Below are 19,290 nucleotides of genomic sequence, written 5' to 3'. Positions count from 1 at the left end.
ATGGACCCGCCGGAGATGGAATAGTAGACGGGTCTCATTATCTTTGCGCTGAGTGTGCAGGAACGGTGATCAATCTCCTCCGCAGGGCTTCTCGTTTTCGGAGTCGTCTGGAAGGAATATGATTCCGATTCCCCGGCATTACGTCAGAGTCCAGATGTCATTGTTCAGTCCTGGAAAGGATCTGATTGGTCGGGGTGGCTGTGCTCTTGGCTCGGTTGGCTGTGCTCTTGGCTCGGTTGGCTGTGCTCTTGGCTCGGGTGGCTGTGCTCTTGGCTCGGTTAAGTCATCGTTGTGTAGAGACTCGGAGCAGAATGTATATCAGGACAGAATCTTATTCCTGCCTTTTGTTTCTATCACACAGAAGAGAAATGAGCGGGACTACGGCGGTGCCGGTGGATTCCCGGGTGCTGGAACTGGCGTCCAAACTGACCGAGAGCAGCAGCAGCAGTTCCGTGCCGGTCCTACTCCTGAAACTGAAGGGTAAGGCTTCATCTTCTTATATTTCTTCTACTGCTTGTGATGTGGGAGGACAGTCAGGACAGAAATTGTGATTGCTGACTTATATGTGAATGCCCTGGAACCTGCATCTTCAAAAAGAAGTCTGCAATAGCAGTTTCTATATTCCTATCATCACTCGTTCCTTATAAAGCTGAGCTAAATTCACAGAAAAAGTATAAACCATGGGTACGCAAACTTTGGGAGGTGAAGGTCGGTCTGATCACCACGGGCCCAGTACGGGGGGGGTGGGGTAGGAAGGCCGGTACAAGGGGGGAGGGGGGTCTGGAAGGCCCGGTACAAGGGGGGTCTGGAAGGCCCAGTACAAAGGGGGGAGGGGGGGTCTGGAAGGCCCAGTACAAGCGGGGGGGGGGGGGGGGGTCAGGAAGCCCCAGTACAAGGGATGGGAGTCATGAAGGCCCAGTACAGTGAAGGGGGGGGGGGAGGAAGGCCCAGTACAGTGGGGGGGGGGTAGGAAGGCACAGTACTACGGGGGGGGTGAGGAAGGCCCAGTACAAGGGGGGAATGAGGAAGGCCCAGTACAGGGGGGGGGGGGGGGGAGGAAGGCCCAGTACAGGGGGGGGATGAGGAAGGCCCAGTTCAGGGGGGAAATGAGGAAGGCCCAGTACAGGGGGGTGAATGAGGAAGGCCCAGTACAGGGGGGTGAATGAGGAAGGCCCAGTACAGGGGGGGGGATGAGGAAGGTCCAGTACAGGGGGGGGGGGGGGGAATGAGGAAGGCCCAGTACAGGGGGGGGGGGAATGAGGAAGGCCCAGTACAGGGGGGGGAATGAGGAAGGCCCAGTACAGGGGGGGGAATGAGGAAGGCCCAGTACAGGGGGGGGGGAGAATGAGGAAGGCCCAGTACGGGGGGGGGGGGGGATGAGGAAGGCCCAGTACAGGGGGGGGGGGGGGAATGAGGAAGGCCCAGTACAGGGGGGGGGGAATGAGGAAGGCCCAGTACGGGGGGGGGGGAATGAGGAAGGCCCAGTACAGGGGGGGGGGGGAATGAGGAAGGCCCAGTAAAGGGGGGGAATGAGGAAGGCCCAGTAAAGGGGGGGAATGAGGAAGGCCCAGTACAGGGGGGGGGGATGAGGAAGGCCCAGTACAGGGGGGGGGGGGGATGAGGAAGGCCCAGTACAGGGGGGGGGATGAGGAAGGCCCAGTACAGGGGGGGGGGGGAATGAGGAAGGCCCAGTAAAGGGGGGGGGGAATGAGGAAGGCCCAGTAAAGGGGGGGGGGGAATGAGGAAGGCCCTGTACAAGGGGGGGGGGGGGTCAGGAGGACTCAATACATTGGGATCAAGAGGACTCAATACATGGGGGATCAAGGGGGTCAGGAGGGCGCAGTCCATGGGGGGTGTGGCCACATCCGAGTTTTTTCATCGGAAATTCAGATGAATATTCCAATCAGACTTTAGATATATAGAACATGTTGTATATTTTTCCGATGTGATTTGGCCGGGCAAAAGCCTGATCGTGTGTACGCGGCATGAGGGGTATTGGAAAATCGGGTTTGGTCTGTGGTTTTCCTTTAACGATTAATTATTTGTGTCTGCAGAGATCTTAAAAAGTGCCGCTGCCGGAAGTAAAGAACTGCGGAGAATTAAAGAGGACCTGTATAACTACGGCCTCATCCAGTATTGTGTGCTGGTTCTGAAACAGGACTACAGTCGGGTGGAAGGAGGCTGGACGACGGCTGCCAGTCTAGCCGATATTCTAAGGTAGAGCGCCACCTATCTGTAAAGAGTATTGGAATGAAATGATTTGGGGGGGTTACGTTCTTCTAATGATACTTTATGACAGGACCTCTGTTCAGGAGGCTTTCTCCAGGAAAATAGTTTGCAGACTTGTGGTGCCGGTGTAGATGCAGGACTGCCTTAATTAGAGGGCACTGCCCAGGGGGCCCCAGCTGCTTGAGGGGGCCCCCAGCACTATCTCCAAAGCAGCTGGTCCTTGAGCCCACGCTGCCCCAAAATTGGGGGTCCCATGATGGCACTGAGAGTGATAGATACACAGGGGAGGCAGTCTGCCTCCTACCTACTTGATGTCTGTTTACCTGCACTGTCATCATTGTAGGGGCCCCAGAGCATTTCTTTGCCTAGGGGCCCATGATGCTATTAAGACGGCCCTGTGTAGATGCCCCATTGGAAGCCGAAGTCCTGTCAAACTTCTGATTTTGTTACCAGCATTTATTTGTAACTGACTTTATATTTTGTAACTTTACCTATTTTTTCCATGTTCCCCCAACCTATCGGAAAGGGTGCTAATAGTTGTGTCTTTGCCCAGTTCCTGCTGTGTAGGACTGAACCCTAAGAATGACCCGGAAGAATTTCACTCGCAGATTCTGCCCTCCGCTGTCCTGAACATGCTGGTGCTGGGAAGACGCATTCAGGCGAGATACGTCCGCTCCGTCAAGGTTCTTATTCTGTTTGTATTTTATTTTTTATTTTTTTAAAGGCACTATAAAAAATGTAGCTGTATGGCAGGAAATTCAGTGCAAGCCTATATGGCGTCAATTTACGACTGGACTCCAGCAGCACAGCAGAAGCTCTGACCGCCACCCCCTCCCTGCTGTCCGTTCACAGAAGGCTTTGTATTTTCTGAATGGGTTCACATAATACAAAGCACTCTGTGATTGGGCAGGAGGGAGGAGAGGGCCAGGCAGAGAGCGGCTGCATACGATTCTGCAGCTGCTGGAGCTCCGCCCACAAGGTATAGCGATTTATCTACACTCCTGGTGCTCAGTGAAAATGTAAATTGTCATTTAACCACTTGCCGCCCGGCGCACACAAATATACATCTGCAGCATGGCATGGGCAGGCAAAAGGACGTAACCTGTACGTCCCCTTCAAGTAGCGGTTGTTGCGGGCACGTGCGCCCTCCGCGATCTCCGTGATTGTTCCCGCGGGTCCCACGGACTCGTTCGCCTTGGGCATACCCGCAATCGTCTCACGGAGAGATAGAAGGCGGAGATGTCGGTGTAAACACAACATCTCCCTGTTCTGCCTAGTGACACTGTTAAAACTGCGATTCTGAATACTGGTAATTTTTTTTTAAATCTGGCGCCATAGGCAGCCGAGTAAACCGGAAGTGACGTTGTGACGTTGATTCCGTGTTTACATTGAATAGACTGGATCTAAGCCGTTTACGGCTTCGTTCCAGTCTGTGGCTGGGTGCTGGAGGTGGCGGATCATAGATCGGGTCTCCCAGTGGGACGGGAGGCCCGGTAAGAGTGGCAGAGGCAGCAGGAGGGGGGATGTCCCCTTCCGCCCCTCCGGGATAACAACCGAGCGGCTTTTGTTATCCCTGCAAAGCTGATCACCCGCTCTATAAAAACGATACCTGCAGCTGCGGGCATCATCCCAGTATAACCCCCGAAGGCCGAGGACGCATATGTGTTTACGCTGGGCGGCAAGGGGTTAAAATCTTCAAAATGTATTGATTCTCCAAAAGACACAGACAGCAAATGTAAACGTGTTTCAGCCTTGCGTTCCTTGTTAAAAATGAATAGGCTGAAATCGCACCTCACAGAACTGCATGTGAATCACACGGGCGAGCCCGGCACAGGTGTGGCAGGTGTTGAAGAGTAGAGCTCAGGTGAATGAAGCCAGAAGAGATGTGTATTGCTTCACTTCCGGCAGCGCTGGCCGAGAAAGAAGTTCAACGAGCACAATGGCAGAAAAAAAAGTAGGGAAATCTTTGGATTGTAGGTGAATATTGCAGCAAAACCTGTGTGTTTTTTTTTTTTTTTTTTTTTTTTTTACTCTTTTAACCGCTTTTATACCCGCCTCCATCCTGGGCCTATTCTGGCACTTCTCTCCTAAATCATCATTCTTTTGCTAGAAAATTACTCAGAACCCCCAAACATTATATATGTTTTTTTTAGCAGACACCCTAGGGAATAAAATGGCGGTCATTGCAACGTTTTATTTTGCACGGTATTTGCGCAATCATTTTTCAAACGCCTTTTTTTTTGGAAATAAATTGTTTCATGAATTAAAAAAATAACAAAACAGTAAAGTTAGCCCGATTTTTTTGTATAATGTGAAATATGATGTTACACCGAGTAAATAGATACCTAACTTGTCACGCTTTAAAATTGTGCACACTCATGGAATGGCGCCAAACTTCGGTACTTAAAAATCTCCATAGGCAACTCTTTGAAATTTTTTACAGGTTACCAGTTTAGATTTACAGAGGAGGTCCAGTGCTAGAATTGTTGCTCGCGCTCTAACGCACTCGGCGATACCTCACATATGTGGTTTTACATATGTGGGCGGGACTTATGTGTGCGTTCGCTTCTGCGCGCGAGCTACCGGGGACAGGGGCGTTTTTTTTTGTTTGTTTTTTTTTGTTTGTTTTTTATTGTTTTCTTTTTTTAAATTTTTTTTTTTATATATTTTTTTTTTATCACTTTTATTCCTATTACAAGGAATGTAAACATCCCTTGTAATAGGAAATGTGTGTGACAGGTCCTCTTTATGGAGAGATGTGGGGTCAATAAGACCCCACATCTCTCCTCCAGGCTGGAAAGCATGAGATCGGTAAAAAAAAATTTCACCGATCTCATGATCAGTGTTGCTTACTAGCCGCAATCGCGGCTTTGTTTACTTACGGGGTACCCGGGCGTGACGTCAGCACATCGCGCCCGGGGCTCCGACGGTCAAAGAGAGAACTGGTGACCATCTGGTCACCAGTCATCTCTATGCTTCCTGCCTGCGCCGGACGATTCCTTCTCCGGGCCACCGATGGCACGGGAGAGCCCGGAGAAGCACCGGATGGCTGTGGCAGGGGGGGATGTCCCCTCCCGCCGCCTATAAGAACGATCAAGTGGCGGAACCACCGCTATGATCGTTCTTACGGTGCGCAGGATCGCCGGCTGAAGACATGGATATCTGAATGATGCCTCTAGCTGCAGGCATCATTCAGATATCCACCCGCAAAGCCCAGGACGTCATATGACGTCCACCCAGGATGGGAGATCCCCTCCGTGGACGTCATATGACGATGGGCCGGTATTGAAGTGGTTAATTGGCTATTCATATCATATAGTTGTTGATTTTTTATTTTATTTTTTTATTTTATTTTTTAGAGTTATTTTTTAACCTTAAAAGTCTATAGATCTCTAACATTGGGAAAAAGTTCCTATATTTTGGGGATTCTTAACCACTTGCGGACCGTGGACGTTGTATAACGTCCTCAGCTTTGTGGGGGGATATTTGAATGATGGCTGGAGCTACAGGCATCATTCAGATATCTGCATTTTCAGCTGATGATTCCCAACACCATAAGAATGATCGTATTGGCTGTTTTTACGCCGCTTGATCGTTCTTACGGGCGGCGAGAGGGGATGTTTTTTTCATTAAAGGGCCCCTGTCCCCGTGTGCTCGCACGCAGAAGCGAACGCATACATAAGCTGCTCCCACATGAAAACGGTGTTCAAACCACACATGTGAGGTGTCGCCGTGAACATCAGAGCGAGAGCAATAATTCTAGCACTAGACCTTGTAAATAAAAACATGTAACCAGTAAAAAATTTGAAAGCGTCGCCTACACAAGCGTGTGCAATTTTGAAGCGTGACATGTTAGGTATCTATTTACTCAACGTAACTTCATCTTTCACATTATGCAACAAAATTGGGCTACCTTTACTGTTTTTTTTTTTTTTTTTTTAAAGCACGAAACAATTAATTAAAAATTGCTGCGCAAATACCGAGATAACAAGTTGCAATGACCGCCATTGTATTCTTTAGGGTCTCTGCTAAAAAAATATATAGGGCCAGATTCACATAGGTTAGCGGATCTTTAGATCCGCGTAACCTATGTGATTTAAGATCCGCCGGCGCAAGTTTTTGAGGCAAGTGGGTAATTCTCAAAACACTTACCTCAAAACTTGTGGCAGCGGATCGTAAATCCCCCGGCGGGAATTCAAATTCCGCGGCTAGGGGGAGTGTACTATTCAAATCAGGTGCGTCCCCGCGCCGATCGAATAGCGCATGCAGGCGAATTTTCCCGCCGTGCATTGCTCCCAATGACGTCGCTAGGACATCATTGGTTTCGGCGTGAGCGTAACTTGCGTCCAGCGCGTTTGTGAATCGACGTACGCAAACGACGTAAAATTTGAAAATTCGAGCGGGAACGACGGCCATACTTAACATTGGCTGTGCCTCATAGAAGCAGGGGTAACTATACGCCGGGAAAACCCTTACGTAAACGGCCTAAAGTGACTGCGTCGGGCCCGCGTACGTTCGTGAATTGGCGTATCTCGCTGATTTACATATTCTCAGCGTAAATCAGCGAGAACGCCCCCCAGCGGCCATTTTTAAATTGCAGTTAAGATCCGACTGTGTAACACAGTTACACCTGGCGGATCTTAGGCATATCTATGCGTAACTGATTCTATGAATCAGGCGCATAGATACGACCAGCCTAAGTCAGAGATACGACGGCGTATCAGGAGATACACCGTCATATCTCTTTGAGAATCTGGCCCACACTGTATGTACTCGAGTATAAGCCGAGGCACCTAATTTTACCACAAAAAACATGGAAAACTTATTGACTCGAGTATAAGCCAAGGGTGTCCACCTGCATTCCTCTCTTTGCCTCACTGTTTCCATGCCTCACTGTGCCCATGCCCATGCCTCACTGTGCCCATGCCTCACTGTGTCTATGACTAGACTGATGTTTAACATGGGAGTCTATGGAAGGGGTGCCCGGCTTTAGAAAATCGGTGCTCCCCGGCCGTAGGTCCCCAGACAGCAAACTTTGCACACTTGCAGGGGAATAGTGGGGCTACATGTGTGCCAAGTTGGGGGTCCAGGGGCCTTATGGCCGGCCGGTACCGGGTCCTCAAATTCCGGGAGATCAGGCGCAGTATAAGCCAAGGGGGGCATTTTCAGCACAAAAAAATGTGCTGAAAAACTCGGCTTATACTCGAGTATATACGGTATAATGTTTGGGGGGTCTGTGTAATTTTCTAGCAAAAAAAAAAGATGATTTTTACATGTAGGAGAGAAGTGTCAGAATTGGCCTGGTTGTTAAGTGGTTAAAGACAAAAAGAGGAAGCTGAAGAAAAGTCACAATCTGATAGGATGAACTGATGACACCTCTGTCACCAGGCTTTTATTATTCTGTGTCTATAATGTGCATTTATTCATCAATCTATAGGATGAAGAGAGGACAGAACTGTTCCGGTGTTTCAGGCAGGTGATGGATTCGCTATGCTGGCTGTTTAGCGGTCACGTGCAGATGACACAAAATGGTAAACGCATAAAGTACATCTGTCTGACTCTCATGATGGCAAAGGATGACCCAGACTTTACTATGACCCCCATGTGTCATTTCAGTCTTCAGACAGGAACACTTCTTGCAGCTGCTGATGACGGATGACGTGGAGACGGGAACCTCTGTGATGTCCGTTCTACAGAATATTCTGAGAGCAAACAGGTAGCCGTTACCGCACTACACTAATGTAGCCATATACAGATAGATTTTGTGTGCTCCTCTATAGAAGATTAAAAATGAGGGGCAGTATGCGAGGCCCTGCCACTGTGAGAATGGAAGTAGAAGTGACTCTGGCCCGGATTCACAAAGGATTTACAACGGCGTATCTCCAGATACGCCGTCGTAAGTCCGAATGTGAGGCGTCGCATCTGTGCGCCTGATTGAAAGAATCAGATTCGCCAGAATTTGTCCAAGATACGACTGACGCAAGTCTCTTACGCCGTCGTATCTTGGTTGCATATTTCCGCTGGCCGCTAGGGGCGCTTCCGGATATTTCCGCGTTGAATATGCAAATGAGCTAGATACGCTGATTCAGAAACGTACTTGCGCCCGTTGGATTTAGCTACGTCGTTTACGTAAGGCGTCGGTCCGGCGTAACTTACCCCTCATAAAGCAGGGGTAAGTCATGTTAAGGTATGGACGTCGGAACAGCGTCGTATTTTACGTTGTTTGCGTAAGTCGTACGTGAATGGGGATGGGCGTAGGTTACGTTCACGTCGACTAAGCATTGAGCCGGCGTAACTTAGAGAGAAAATTAGACGTGATACTGAGCATGCGCGCGCATGCGCCGTTCTGTAGGCGCGTCATTTACGTGGGGTCACGATTCATTTCCTTACAACACGCCCCCTACCAGCCTACTTTAAATTAGGCGGGCTTACGCCGGCCAATTTACGCTACGCCGCCGCAACTTACGGAGCAAGTGCTTTGTGAATACTGCACTTGCCTGTCTAAGTTGCGGCGGCGTAGTGTAAATAGGATACGCTAGGCCCGCACAAAGATGCACCCAGGTACGTTAATCTGGCCCTCTGGGTTCGCACAAATGCAGAGTGCTGAGCTATAGAATAATGATCCGGAGCACAGAAAACAGTTTTTCAGCAGCTTTCTCTGGATTTTGGTATTCCCCGGATTGGGTTCTGGAGTTTAGAGACTTCAAAGAGATTTGGGAAGGAAGAACTACAACCCAGTGTCCGGATCTTGCCAGAGACCGGCAGGCTTTGTGTACAGATGCCTGTATAACGATGGGCTTGGGCATAGTTCAGGGTTTCCATTAGGAGACCGATGTGCTCTGCTTAAGACAGTACACCTTGCTGGATTTAGAAGGTTGTTATATACAGTTAGAAACCAAATCTGGATAATGACTCAACTCCACCCACAACATGACACAAAGAACTTCAATACACATTCCGTTAGATAATGACATTCAGATGAGCTAATGACTAATCATTACCCAGACGTTCTGACGCCGCGATAAGTTATTCTCACCTGCTACATAATACACATTCCTTTAGTAAACATAATTGACATGCTAATCGACTACACCTGAAGGGTCAGACATCTGACCTTTCAGACTGCCAACACATATCTATCATCAATAGAACTTTCACACAATACAGTGTCATTAGCATCACACAACGAGAGGTCCTTCAGAAGCCAGACTTAATTAGTACAATAGACAATGGAATGCAGTCACAGCAAGCTTTATCACTACAGCCAGGTAGACTTAATTAGCACCTCAACAGTCTATGTACCACATTGATGGAGACACTCTATTGTCCTGTTGTGTTCAGAAGGAACAACTTGTAATATTTCAAGATATCCTGCAATACATGAATTATCATTACTGTCCTATCTCATGTAATCCGAGATATCATTTCTCAGTCATCCTATGCCCCTATTGGACATAGGATGACCCTAGACACAAGAGTCATTGGTGAAGCTGACACAGGAGTACCCCATATCCTTCAAGAGCCTCTGGGTCCCATGGGCCATACCATTACATGAAGTATGCAAAATTTAATAATGTGCACAAAGGGTTAAAAGCACTTACAAGATCGTTGAGTGTTAAGAGACATGATAAAATCAGGAGACCTCATCTGTGACATTTAAATTGCTTCATCCTAAAGTACCAATCTCCTTTTTTCTATTTACTTGAATTAGGGATGGAGGCACAGCACTGTGCCTCATCTAAAGTCCCAACCCCCCCCCCCCCCCCATTCATCTGTGGCATGTGTCCATCCTCGGAACGGTGGTAGAGAGCAGTGTAGAGCCATCTATCCGCTGTAAAGGGTTCTCGTACGTGTTGGAAGAGAGGAGGCAGCAGGTAAGCCTGGGTTCTGGGTTCACTGCGAGACACACGAGGCTGATGGTGTTTCTAGCTTCCTCTCTTCCCTACATACTGCAACACCCTCCATGCCACAGCACTGTGCATCCAGCATTTCCTTCCCTGCTTAGAAACACGCAGCTATGCCGTGGCCCATAGGCTTCCAAATTGGTAAGGAGCGGGCCCACTGCTGTGCGTTCGCTGTTTACGTAGTGCTGTGTTTGGGAATCGCTTGCCTAACACTGACCCGCCTCTCAGACAAACGGGTGCATCGGGTCTGGTTACCGGTCACCTGATAGGCATCCAATCACAGTGCCTGTCACTTCAGCCAATCAGGCATCCAATCATAGCAGTGATGACATGAAGAAGACAGGAGAAGTCATCAAGGACTCGGAGGGAGCGTGGAGGACGGCGCTGACCCAAGAAAGGTAAGTGCCGGGCGGGCGGTGGTTAGGGCAAACTGGCGGCTATTGATGGGGAAAACTGGCGGCTATTGATGGGGAAAACTGGCGGCTATTGATGGGGAAAACTGGCGGCTATTGATGGGGAAAACTGGCGGCTATTGATGGGGAAAACTGGCGGCTATTGATGGGGAAAACTGGCGGCTATTGATGGGGCAAACTGCAGGCTATTAATGGGGCAAACTGCGGACGGGGGGGGGGGGGCAAACTGGAGGCTATTGATGGGGCAAACTGGAGGCTATTGATGTGGCAACCTGGCGGCTATTGATGTGGCAACCTGGCGGCTATTGATGTGGCAACCTGGCGGCTATTGATGAGGCAAACTGGCGGCTATTGATGGGGCAAACTGGCGGCTATTGATGGGGCAAACTGGCGGCTATTGATGGGGCAAACTGGCGGCTATTGATGGGGCAAACTGGCTGCTATCGATGGGGCAAACTGGCTGCTATCGATGGGGCAAACTAGAGGCGGGGGGACTTGCGGCTATTGATGGGGCAAACTGGCGACTATTGATGGGGCAAACTGGCGACTATTGATGGGGCAAACTAGCGGCTATTGATGGGGCAAACTGCGGCTATTGATGGGGCAAACTGGAGGCTATTGATGGGGCAAACTGGAGGCTATTGATGGGGCAAACTGGAAGCTGTTGATGGGGCAAACTGGAGGCTATTGATGGGGCAAACTGGAGGCTATTGATGGGGCAAACTGGAGGCTATTGATGGGGCAAACTGGAGGCTATTGATGGGGCAAACTGGCGGCTATTGATGTGGGGGAAACTGCGGGCGGGGGGGCAAACTGGCGGCTATTGATGTGGGGGAAACTGCGGGCGGGGGGGCAAACTGGCGGCTATTGATGGGGCAAACTGGCGGCTATTGATGGGGCAAACTGGCAGCTATTGATGGGGCAAACTGCGGGCGGGGGGGGGGGGGGACTGGCGGCTATTGATGGGGCAAACTGGCGGCTATTGATGGGGCAAACTGGCAGCTATTGATGGGGCAAACTGGAGGCTATTGATGGGGCAAACTGGCGGCTATTGATGGGCACAGTGGCTGTTATTGATGGGCACAGTGAGGCTGCAATTGATGGGGTTTTTTTTTTTCAGTTTGTTAGCGCCCCCCCCAAAAAAATTTGAGCACCAGCCGCCACTGCAAGGTAGAGTGTATTGTGCATGAATGAACAATACAATGACAGTCCACGTCAACCACAAAATACCCAAACCGTGGTGCACTCGGCTCAGCACAGGTCATCTTCATGTCAGGGTGAATCCCCTCCAGTCATATTCCCCCCCCCCCCCCCAAATCCAGACTGAACCCCCATTCTTTTGTTTTGCAGTCTTCTCCCGAATCAGGTCCCAGAAGACACGCTGCACCCCGTCCTGGATGAACTCATTTACAAGCTCTCAGCATCGTCCAATCCCGTCATTGGGAACGCTGCTACACGATCGTTGCTTCTCATTCTGGAGTCCAGTCCGAATATTGTGCAGATGGTCGGCAATCGCTATAAAGGTACCTCGTCCAGAATTCATTTTTTTTTTGGATACAGTGACTGAAAAATTCTACAACCTGATCTGGGGAATCCATAAAAGTTGTCTACAGCAGGGGTAGGAAACCTGCGGCCCTCCAGCTGTTGAAGAACTACAAGTCCAATCATGCCTCTGGGAGTAATTGTAACTGTGTCAGCCTTGCAATGCCTCATGGGAAATGTAGTTTCCTCAACAACTGGAGGGCCCCAGGTTGCCTACCCCTGGTCTACAGGACTCTTTAGAATTCTTTCGTGCCTCCACATGACAGTTAGTGCCTGCAACAATTTCATGTACCTGACATGTAACTAAATTTATCGGAGGGGGGGCTCTGAAGTTGAAGTGTCTATACCAGTGATGGGGAACCTTGACACCCCAGATGTTTTGGAACTACATTTCCTATGATGCTCAACTACACTGCAGAGTGCATGAGCATCATGGGAAATGTAGTTCTAAAACATCTGGGGTGCCGAGGTTCCCCATCGCTGGTCTATACCCTCCTGTACTTGGTGCACGTTCAGCCCTAGTAGCACAGCCTCATTGGTTGCTAAGACAGTTGTGCAGCTGACAGCCTTATAGCAACCAATGACAAATCTTTGACCTCATTCACCTGCTGGCTGGGAGATTCCTGTCAGTACCCAAATATGGCCATTGCCATGTGTGGGTAATAATGTCGGCAAGCATCCTTCGCCCCCTTTGCTTTCATTCTGCTGTGAGCTGGGGTGTCTCTTGGGCGGCAGCTGATTGGGGCTGGGAATGCTTCATCGGTTGCTAGGAAGCCTGCAGCCGCTTGCTGTCCTGTCACCCAAGAACCCCACACCCCAGCTCAAAATGCCCCACACTGAGCACTGGCACCTCTCTGTACAGTGTACACCAACTCAGAGTTTGTCTTCAATAAATACAGACAGTTTGCTTATCAGCGGTGCTTCTTTTGAATTTGTTGCAACCATAGTGACTGATTCTTAAAGTGGTGGAAATAAGAACTACCTCAATCTGGCGCCCGTGGCAGATCTTCTAAAACAAAAACTGTTGCAAGGCGTCTCTGAATTAGATGGGGGGTCATTTTAAAGGGGCCAGAAAAGTGTTGTAACTGCTGTAATGAATTCCCCCTCGATATACGAGAGCTGTACCGAAAGTAATGCAAAGATTTGCATAACATTTGTTCTTTTTTTCACGTGTTGGTAGAGTAGCTCTTCCTATATAGTAAGGTAATCCATAGATTATTAGCCAGATTCAAGTGGATTGGCGTATCTTTTGGCCGGCGTAGCACATCCCATTTGCACTACGCCGACGTAACATAGTGAGGCAAGGCCAGTATTCACAAAGCACTTACTCCGTAAGTTACGTCGGCGTAGCGTAAATGGGCCGGCATAACCCCGCCTAATTCAAATTAGGCAGGTAGTGGGCTAGCGGCCGAATCCCGCGGCAGTTCCGACGGTATAGCGCCACTATACCGCCACCGCGCCTCCCGCCCCAGTGTGAACGGGGTCTTGGCGACGCTTTACCAGCATTTTTTGGGCGCTGGCACTCGGGCTTTCACATTGGGATTGCACACAAGGCTTCTTTCAGGCGCTTTACAGCCTTTTTTTTAACGCCAAAGAGCCTGAAAAACACTTGAAAAACGCCCCAGTGTGAAAGGGGCCTTAGTGTTGCTGGCTGTAATCATTCGGGAAAATCTAGACAGGCTGGTTGTACACAAGTCGATCTATTGATAACCAACATTTATTGAACTTTGGCCGGTTCCTGCTGAACCAGCCACATTTTGATCCATGTATGGCCAGCTTATTATGACCTGTTTGGGTTCCAAAAGACTACGGGGCCATTCAGAAAGCGCCACGCGACTCGCACGTGCACGGTAGGAAACCGGCTGTGAAGCCTGAAGGCTTTACTGCCGGTTTCCCTTCCTTACAATGCCGGAGCCTGAAGCTGAAGAATGGATCGGCTTGGGGTGCCAGATTTGCCGGAATCCCTAGACAGGTACGTGTCCTTTCATTAAAAGTCGGCATTTGTAGCTGCTGACTTTTAATTAAAAAAAAATTTCCACCAGGCTGAAACTCCGCTTTAAACCTGTAGGGAGGCACTTTTTTATTTTATTAAAGCAGAACTTTTACCATAACAACTTGATAAAAAAAAAATAATGTTCTTTAGCTAGGAATATGCAGTCCACATGAACCCCTTATATACCGGGCATTTTCACCCCCTTCCTGCCCAGACCAATTTCTCTTTCGTTCATAGACGGACACAGCCTTCATTGACCTTAGGGTTATGCTTCTTCCTACCAGGAGATTTAGGCAGAATTCTACAGCACTTAAGGTGTTAAAAACTTTCCTTCATGCTGCTCCTCCCAGGGGGCGTGGCTCCCCCAGGCATAACCCACACCCTGCTTTAGCAGCCTCAGTTTGTTTTCTGCCTAACGACAGGAGGTCAAGGCTCTCTCTGGAGTTCCTGGACTCTGGAGTTTTTTTCTGGCGATTTTTCTCGCTTTTTTTATTATTTTGTTCCTGCATTTTTGAATCCTGCGATTCTTCTATCAACAGCCGACTGGGTGACAGGCTGGGTCCTCGACCCTTGTAGTCCCCCCATGTTCGGCCTTCGAGCGTGTGCCGGCCCTCAGCTCAGCTTTGGGACGTCCACGACAGGCCCCATTGCTCCAGGGGCGGCCGGGGAACTTTGGTTCTAGGGCACACATATGACCGGTCTCTATGGCTTTGTCACAGTGTGTCTGGCCGACAGCCATGCCGTTTACGGACGTTGGTTCTGTCTGGGATACCTCCAGCCGGGTAGTCGCAGGACAGGTAAGTAGTGGCCCCTTACTCAGGTAAGTGGTCTGGCTGGTGGTTTCCCTGGGGAGGTCGACTGAGGGTCCGCCCTGCTTTCCTCTCTCCCCTTCCTCTCCCTCCTTCCCCTGACTGGGTAGTGGCTGTGAAGGGGGGCCTCCTGGGTTTTCTTTGTTACCACCGGGGCCCGTGTGTTGTTAGGGGGACTGTGTTGTTACTCTGGGGGGTGCTGCTGTGTGCTGCTGTGTTCTATGAGGTAATTTTTACCTCAGACAGCGGCCGTCTTGGAAATCTCCTTGGTAACGCTGTGATTCTTTTCTGAGGTAACAGACAAAGCAGTCAGGGCTGCTGTGTTCTATGAGGTAATTTTTACCTCAGACAGCGGCCGTCTTGGAAATCTCCTTGGTAACGCTGTGATTCTTTTCTGAGGTAACAAAGCAGTCAGTGCTGCTGTGTTCTATGAGGTAATTTTTACCTCAGACAGCGGCCGTCTTGGAAATCTCCTTGGTAACGATGTGATTCTTCCCTGAGATGACTCGGCACAGCCTCTGGTCAGTTTTAGTGCTGTTACAGTTTTAGTGCTGTGAATCTTCCATGAGGTGAATACACATCACAGTCAGCACATCAGAGCACACCTGAGGTTTTTCAGCTCCCTCTGCAGCTGGGTGGGGTGGTGAATACCGGGGGCCCCCATGCTCTGCAATAGCAGCAAGGAGGTGACCAGTGGGGTTTTTTTGTCCTGCCTTGCAGGGTGGGTGACTCAGCGCTGACACTATGGAACTCAAGCTATGCCTGAGTTAACCCTTAACGCCCCTCCCCCTGCCACATCTGTTATGTTGGCTGTCCTGGGTTTCTTGCCAGGTTTGAAGCAGCTAGTGCCCGGATGGGGGGTAAAAAAGCGCCCCCTCCCCGAGCCTGCTTCTGGGGATGACACAGAATCGCTGTTTTTTTCTGGTTCTGTTATGTCAGAGGCTGCGGGTTTTAACCCTTATGGATAGTGAGGATGACTCTGCTGCAGTCAGTTGCTGGCAAGAATTTGTTGGAGCTCTTGTTTCTGCGGTGCGTGAGGCTCTAAAAATTGAGGATGTGGCGGAGACACCTCCGTGTCAGTACCAGCAGACTACCACGCATCGCTGAAGTGTTTCCTTGTGTTCCTTATTTGGACTATGTTATACAAGGAATGGGATGCACCGCAAAAAGTTTGTCAAAAAACTTTGCAACCCGTTACCCCCTTGAGGGGGGCTTTAAAAAAAAAAAAAAGTAGGTCTCTCCTCCGCCAGTGGACCCCCCTGTGTCCAGACTGCGCAAGGCCACCACATTGCCTGTGGAAGGGGCTCCTGCATTTCAGGATCCCGCTGATAGGAGAGTGGAGGCCGTGGCCCGCTCCCTATTCACGGTGGTGGGTTCGGCGGTGAGGCCGGCTCTGGCCGGGGCCCTGGCAGGCCCCGACTAAAAGGGCGAAGCTCCTGCTGCAGGAGCTGGAAGAAGGACCTCTAAGGTGGCCTTGGTGATCACTGTTAAGGGTGAACGGTCCTTTTGGGTCTTCCCTGACTGGCATCATTGAGGATGCCACAGGTGGTAAGCGCATGCTGTTCCCACGGTTTGGGAAGGGCTAGGGACCTCGCCCTGTGCAAGGACCCTCCTTGCCTACCTCCGAGCGTTTTTTCGCTCGCCCTGTGCGGTGGGGGTAGGTCTACATGGTGCTTGAATCCCCGCTGCGGGGTAGCAGCGCACCGGATACCGCATGCCTAACAAGTCTGCGGACATACCTGCTTCCGCCTGAAGGTCTGCTCCCGCCCGTGTCTCGGGTGGGAGACTGGCTTCGCATTGCGAAGTGTTTTCCTTGGGGTACAAGATTGAGTTTCTCTCTTGTCTGCCAAACAGGTTTTTTCCCTCCGGCTTCTGGCCTCCTCCGGTTCGCCGGTTGACTCCGTCAGGGGCTGTCCAGGATCTTCTGGTCAGGGGAGTGATTGTGCCAGTTCCCTCGTTGGAACGGTCTCTGGGTTTTACTCCATTCTGTTTGTGTCCCCATGGAGGATGGGGCCCGGTCGATCCTGGGCCTCAAGTCCCTCGTTTTGTTTTGTCAGGTTTTTCTGGCATCCTTGGATGTCATGAACGTGTACCTGCATATCCTCAAACCACCAGAGATTCTGTGCTTTGCGGTCGGGGGGGACCATTTTCAATGGTGTCCTTCCCATTCGGCGGGTTTTCGCCAAGGTGCTCGTACCGATACTGGCCCGGCTGTGACGGCGGGGGTTTGTTATCATGGGATGTCTGGACGACATTCTCCTACGAGCTTCTTCGAGCTCTGCATTGGTGGAGCCGTGTCTATCACGTGTCAGGCTCTCCGAGTGTTCGGCTGGTTTCTGGATTGTCCTGAAATCAGGGTTGATTCCGTCTCAGGGATACCTGAGACTGGTCCTGGATTCCTCCGGGGCTTGAGTGTTTTTCTCCTAGCGGAAAAACTTCAGACTCTGCTATCTGCTGTGCAGCAGTTGCCGACCCAGAAGCGGTCATCTCTGCGATTCTGCAGGAAGGTTCTGGGTCAGTTGGTAGCCTCTTTCGAGGCGGTTCCGTATGCCCAATTCCACGCCAGGGTACTACGGAGGGAACTGCTGTCACGATGGGACTAGCTTCCGTCATCTCTGGATTACCAGATTCAGTTGAGTCATCTGATCATGTCTCCCCTGGTATGGTGGCTGGCGTTTCCGGTGCTTCGGGCCGGAAAGTCATTTTTCTGCAAGCCACTGGACAGTGGTCACGACGGATGCCAGCCTCTCCGGTTGGGGAGGGGCGCTTGGGGCACCCAGTCAGCCCAGGGGCACTGGACTCAGGTGGAGTCCTGCCTACTGATCAACGTTCTGGAGCTCCGAGCAATCAAGCTTTGCCTTACCAGGTGGTCCCTGGATCTACAGGGCCGACCGGTCAGGATCCTGTCCGATAACACCACGTCCGTGGCGTAGGTTGATCATCAGGGAGGCACACGGAGTTCTGTTGCAGCGACGGGGGTCGCGCGCATCCTTTCGGTGGGCCGAAGGGTCCGTTCCGGCTCTATCGGCCGGGGTAAATTCCGGGAATACGGAATTGGCTAGCCGACTACCTAAGTCGCACTGCACTGGGCCAAGGAGAGTGGTCTCTCCACCCGCAGGTGTTTCGGGGTCTGTGCCGAAAGTGGGGCACTCCGGACGTGGACCTTCTAGCGTCCCGTCTCTATATCGGTAGGTGCCACGGTTCGTGGCCAGGTTTAAGGACCCGTGGGCGGACGCGTCAGGCGCGTTGGTGGCTCCTTGGGGTCGCTGTCGCCTACTTTACACCTTCCCTCCTCGGAAGCTTCTTCCTCGCCTGCTGCGCAGAGTAGAAGCTGTAGGGATTCTATCGGTCCTGATTGCCCCAGATTGGCCGCGTCGCTTCTGGTACGCGGACCAGGTGCGTCTGCTGGCAGACGCCCCCTAGCGTCTTCCCCTGGGAATTGATTTTCTGTTACAGGGTCCAATCTTCCACCCTGTTTCACAGCCACCGGCCTTAGCGGCGTGGCTGTTGAGAGCCAGGGGCTTAAGGACCGAGGCCTATTGGGCTCGGTGGTCTCTACCGTGCTGCCTGCACGGAGGTCTACCTCACGTAGGTTTTTTCCTCATACATGGAAGGCCTACTTCTCTGTGTGTGGGGAGATGAACTGGCACTCTCGTACATGCGTTGTGTACAGGATTCTGCTGTCTTTGCAGCAGGGAGTGGTTCAGGCTCTCGCCTTACGTACGGTTAGGAGCCAGATTTCTGCTCTGGCTGTTTTTTACTTGCAGCGACCCTTGGCATAGCACTCCTGGGTGCGTGCGTTGGGTCAGGGGGTCTGGCAGGTGGCCCCTCCGGTGCGCCCTCCATTACCCCCATGGGACTTGAATTTAGTCTTTTCAGTGCTTCGGGATGCTCCCTTTGAGGACATTCGGGAGGTTTTTTGTTTTATTGTCACAAAAGGTGATTTTATTTCTGGTAGCAATTACCTCGATCAGACGGGTGTCTGTCTGTTCTGGTGGCCTTGTCTTGCAAGGCTCCCTGCTTGGTCATCCGTAAGGATGAGGTGGTGCTGCGGCCGCAGCCGTTTTTCTCCCTAAGGTCGTTTCGGCTTTTCACTTGGATGTGGACATTGTTCTTCCATCCTTGTGTCCTCAGCCGAAGAACCCGAAGGAGGCCACTTTACATTCTTTGGATGTGGTTCGGGCCCTTCGAGTTTACTTGTCGGCGACAGCTCCGTTCCGGAAGTCGGACTCGCTGTTCGTGTCTGTGTCCGGTCCCAGTAAGGGCCTGGCAGTTTCGTCGGCCACCATTTCCAGGTGGATCCGACGGATTGTGCTTCAGGCCTACGCCCTGAAGGGGCGGGCGCCTCCCTTTCGGGTCACGGCGCATTCGACCAGGGCGATCGGGGCCTCTTGGGCTTC

The 19,290-nt window shown here is 51.0% G+C and overlaps 1 protein-coding gene across 1 annotated transcript in view; it reads left to right on the top strand.

Moving 5' to 3' along the window:
* IQCB1 (IQ motif containing B1) overlaps positions 1-19,290 on the top strand; it is a 49,201-nt gene that overhangs the window by 3,527 nt on the left and 26,384 nt on the right. Inside the window, exons 2-7 of the mRNA XM_040358283.1 lie at positions 362-480; positions 2,055-2,217; positions 2,783-2,912; positions 7,667-7,760; positions 7,846-7,945; positions 11,897-12,069. Coding sequence (XP_040214217.1) covers positions 369-480; positions 2,055-2,217; positions 2,783-2,912; positions 7,667-7,760; positions 7,846-7,945; positions 11,897-12,069 — 772 coding nt within the window. The 5' untranslated portion in view covers positions 362-368. The remainder of the gene's footprint in view (positions 1-361; positions 481-2,054; positions 2,218-2,782; positions 2,913-7,666; positions 7,761-7,845; positions 7,946-11,896; positions 12,070-19,290) is intronic.

Source organism: Rana temporaria, chromosome 6, assembly GCF_905171775.1.
Source record: "Rana temporaria chromosome 6, aRanTem1.1, whole genome shotgun sequence".
In the NCBI taxonomy this organism is placed as follows: domain Eukaryota; kingdom Metazoa; phylum Chordata; class Amphibia; order Anura; family Ranidae; genus Rana; species Rana temporaria.
The sequence above is the reverse complement of the archived record's forward strand: the minus strand, read 5'-3'. Positions and strand labels throughout refer to the sequence as shown.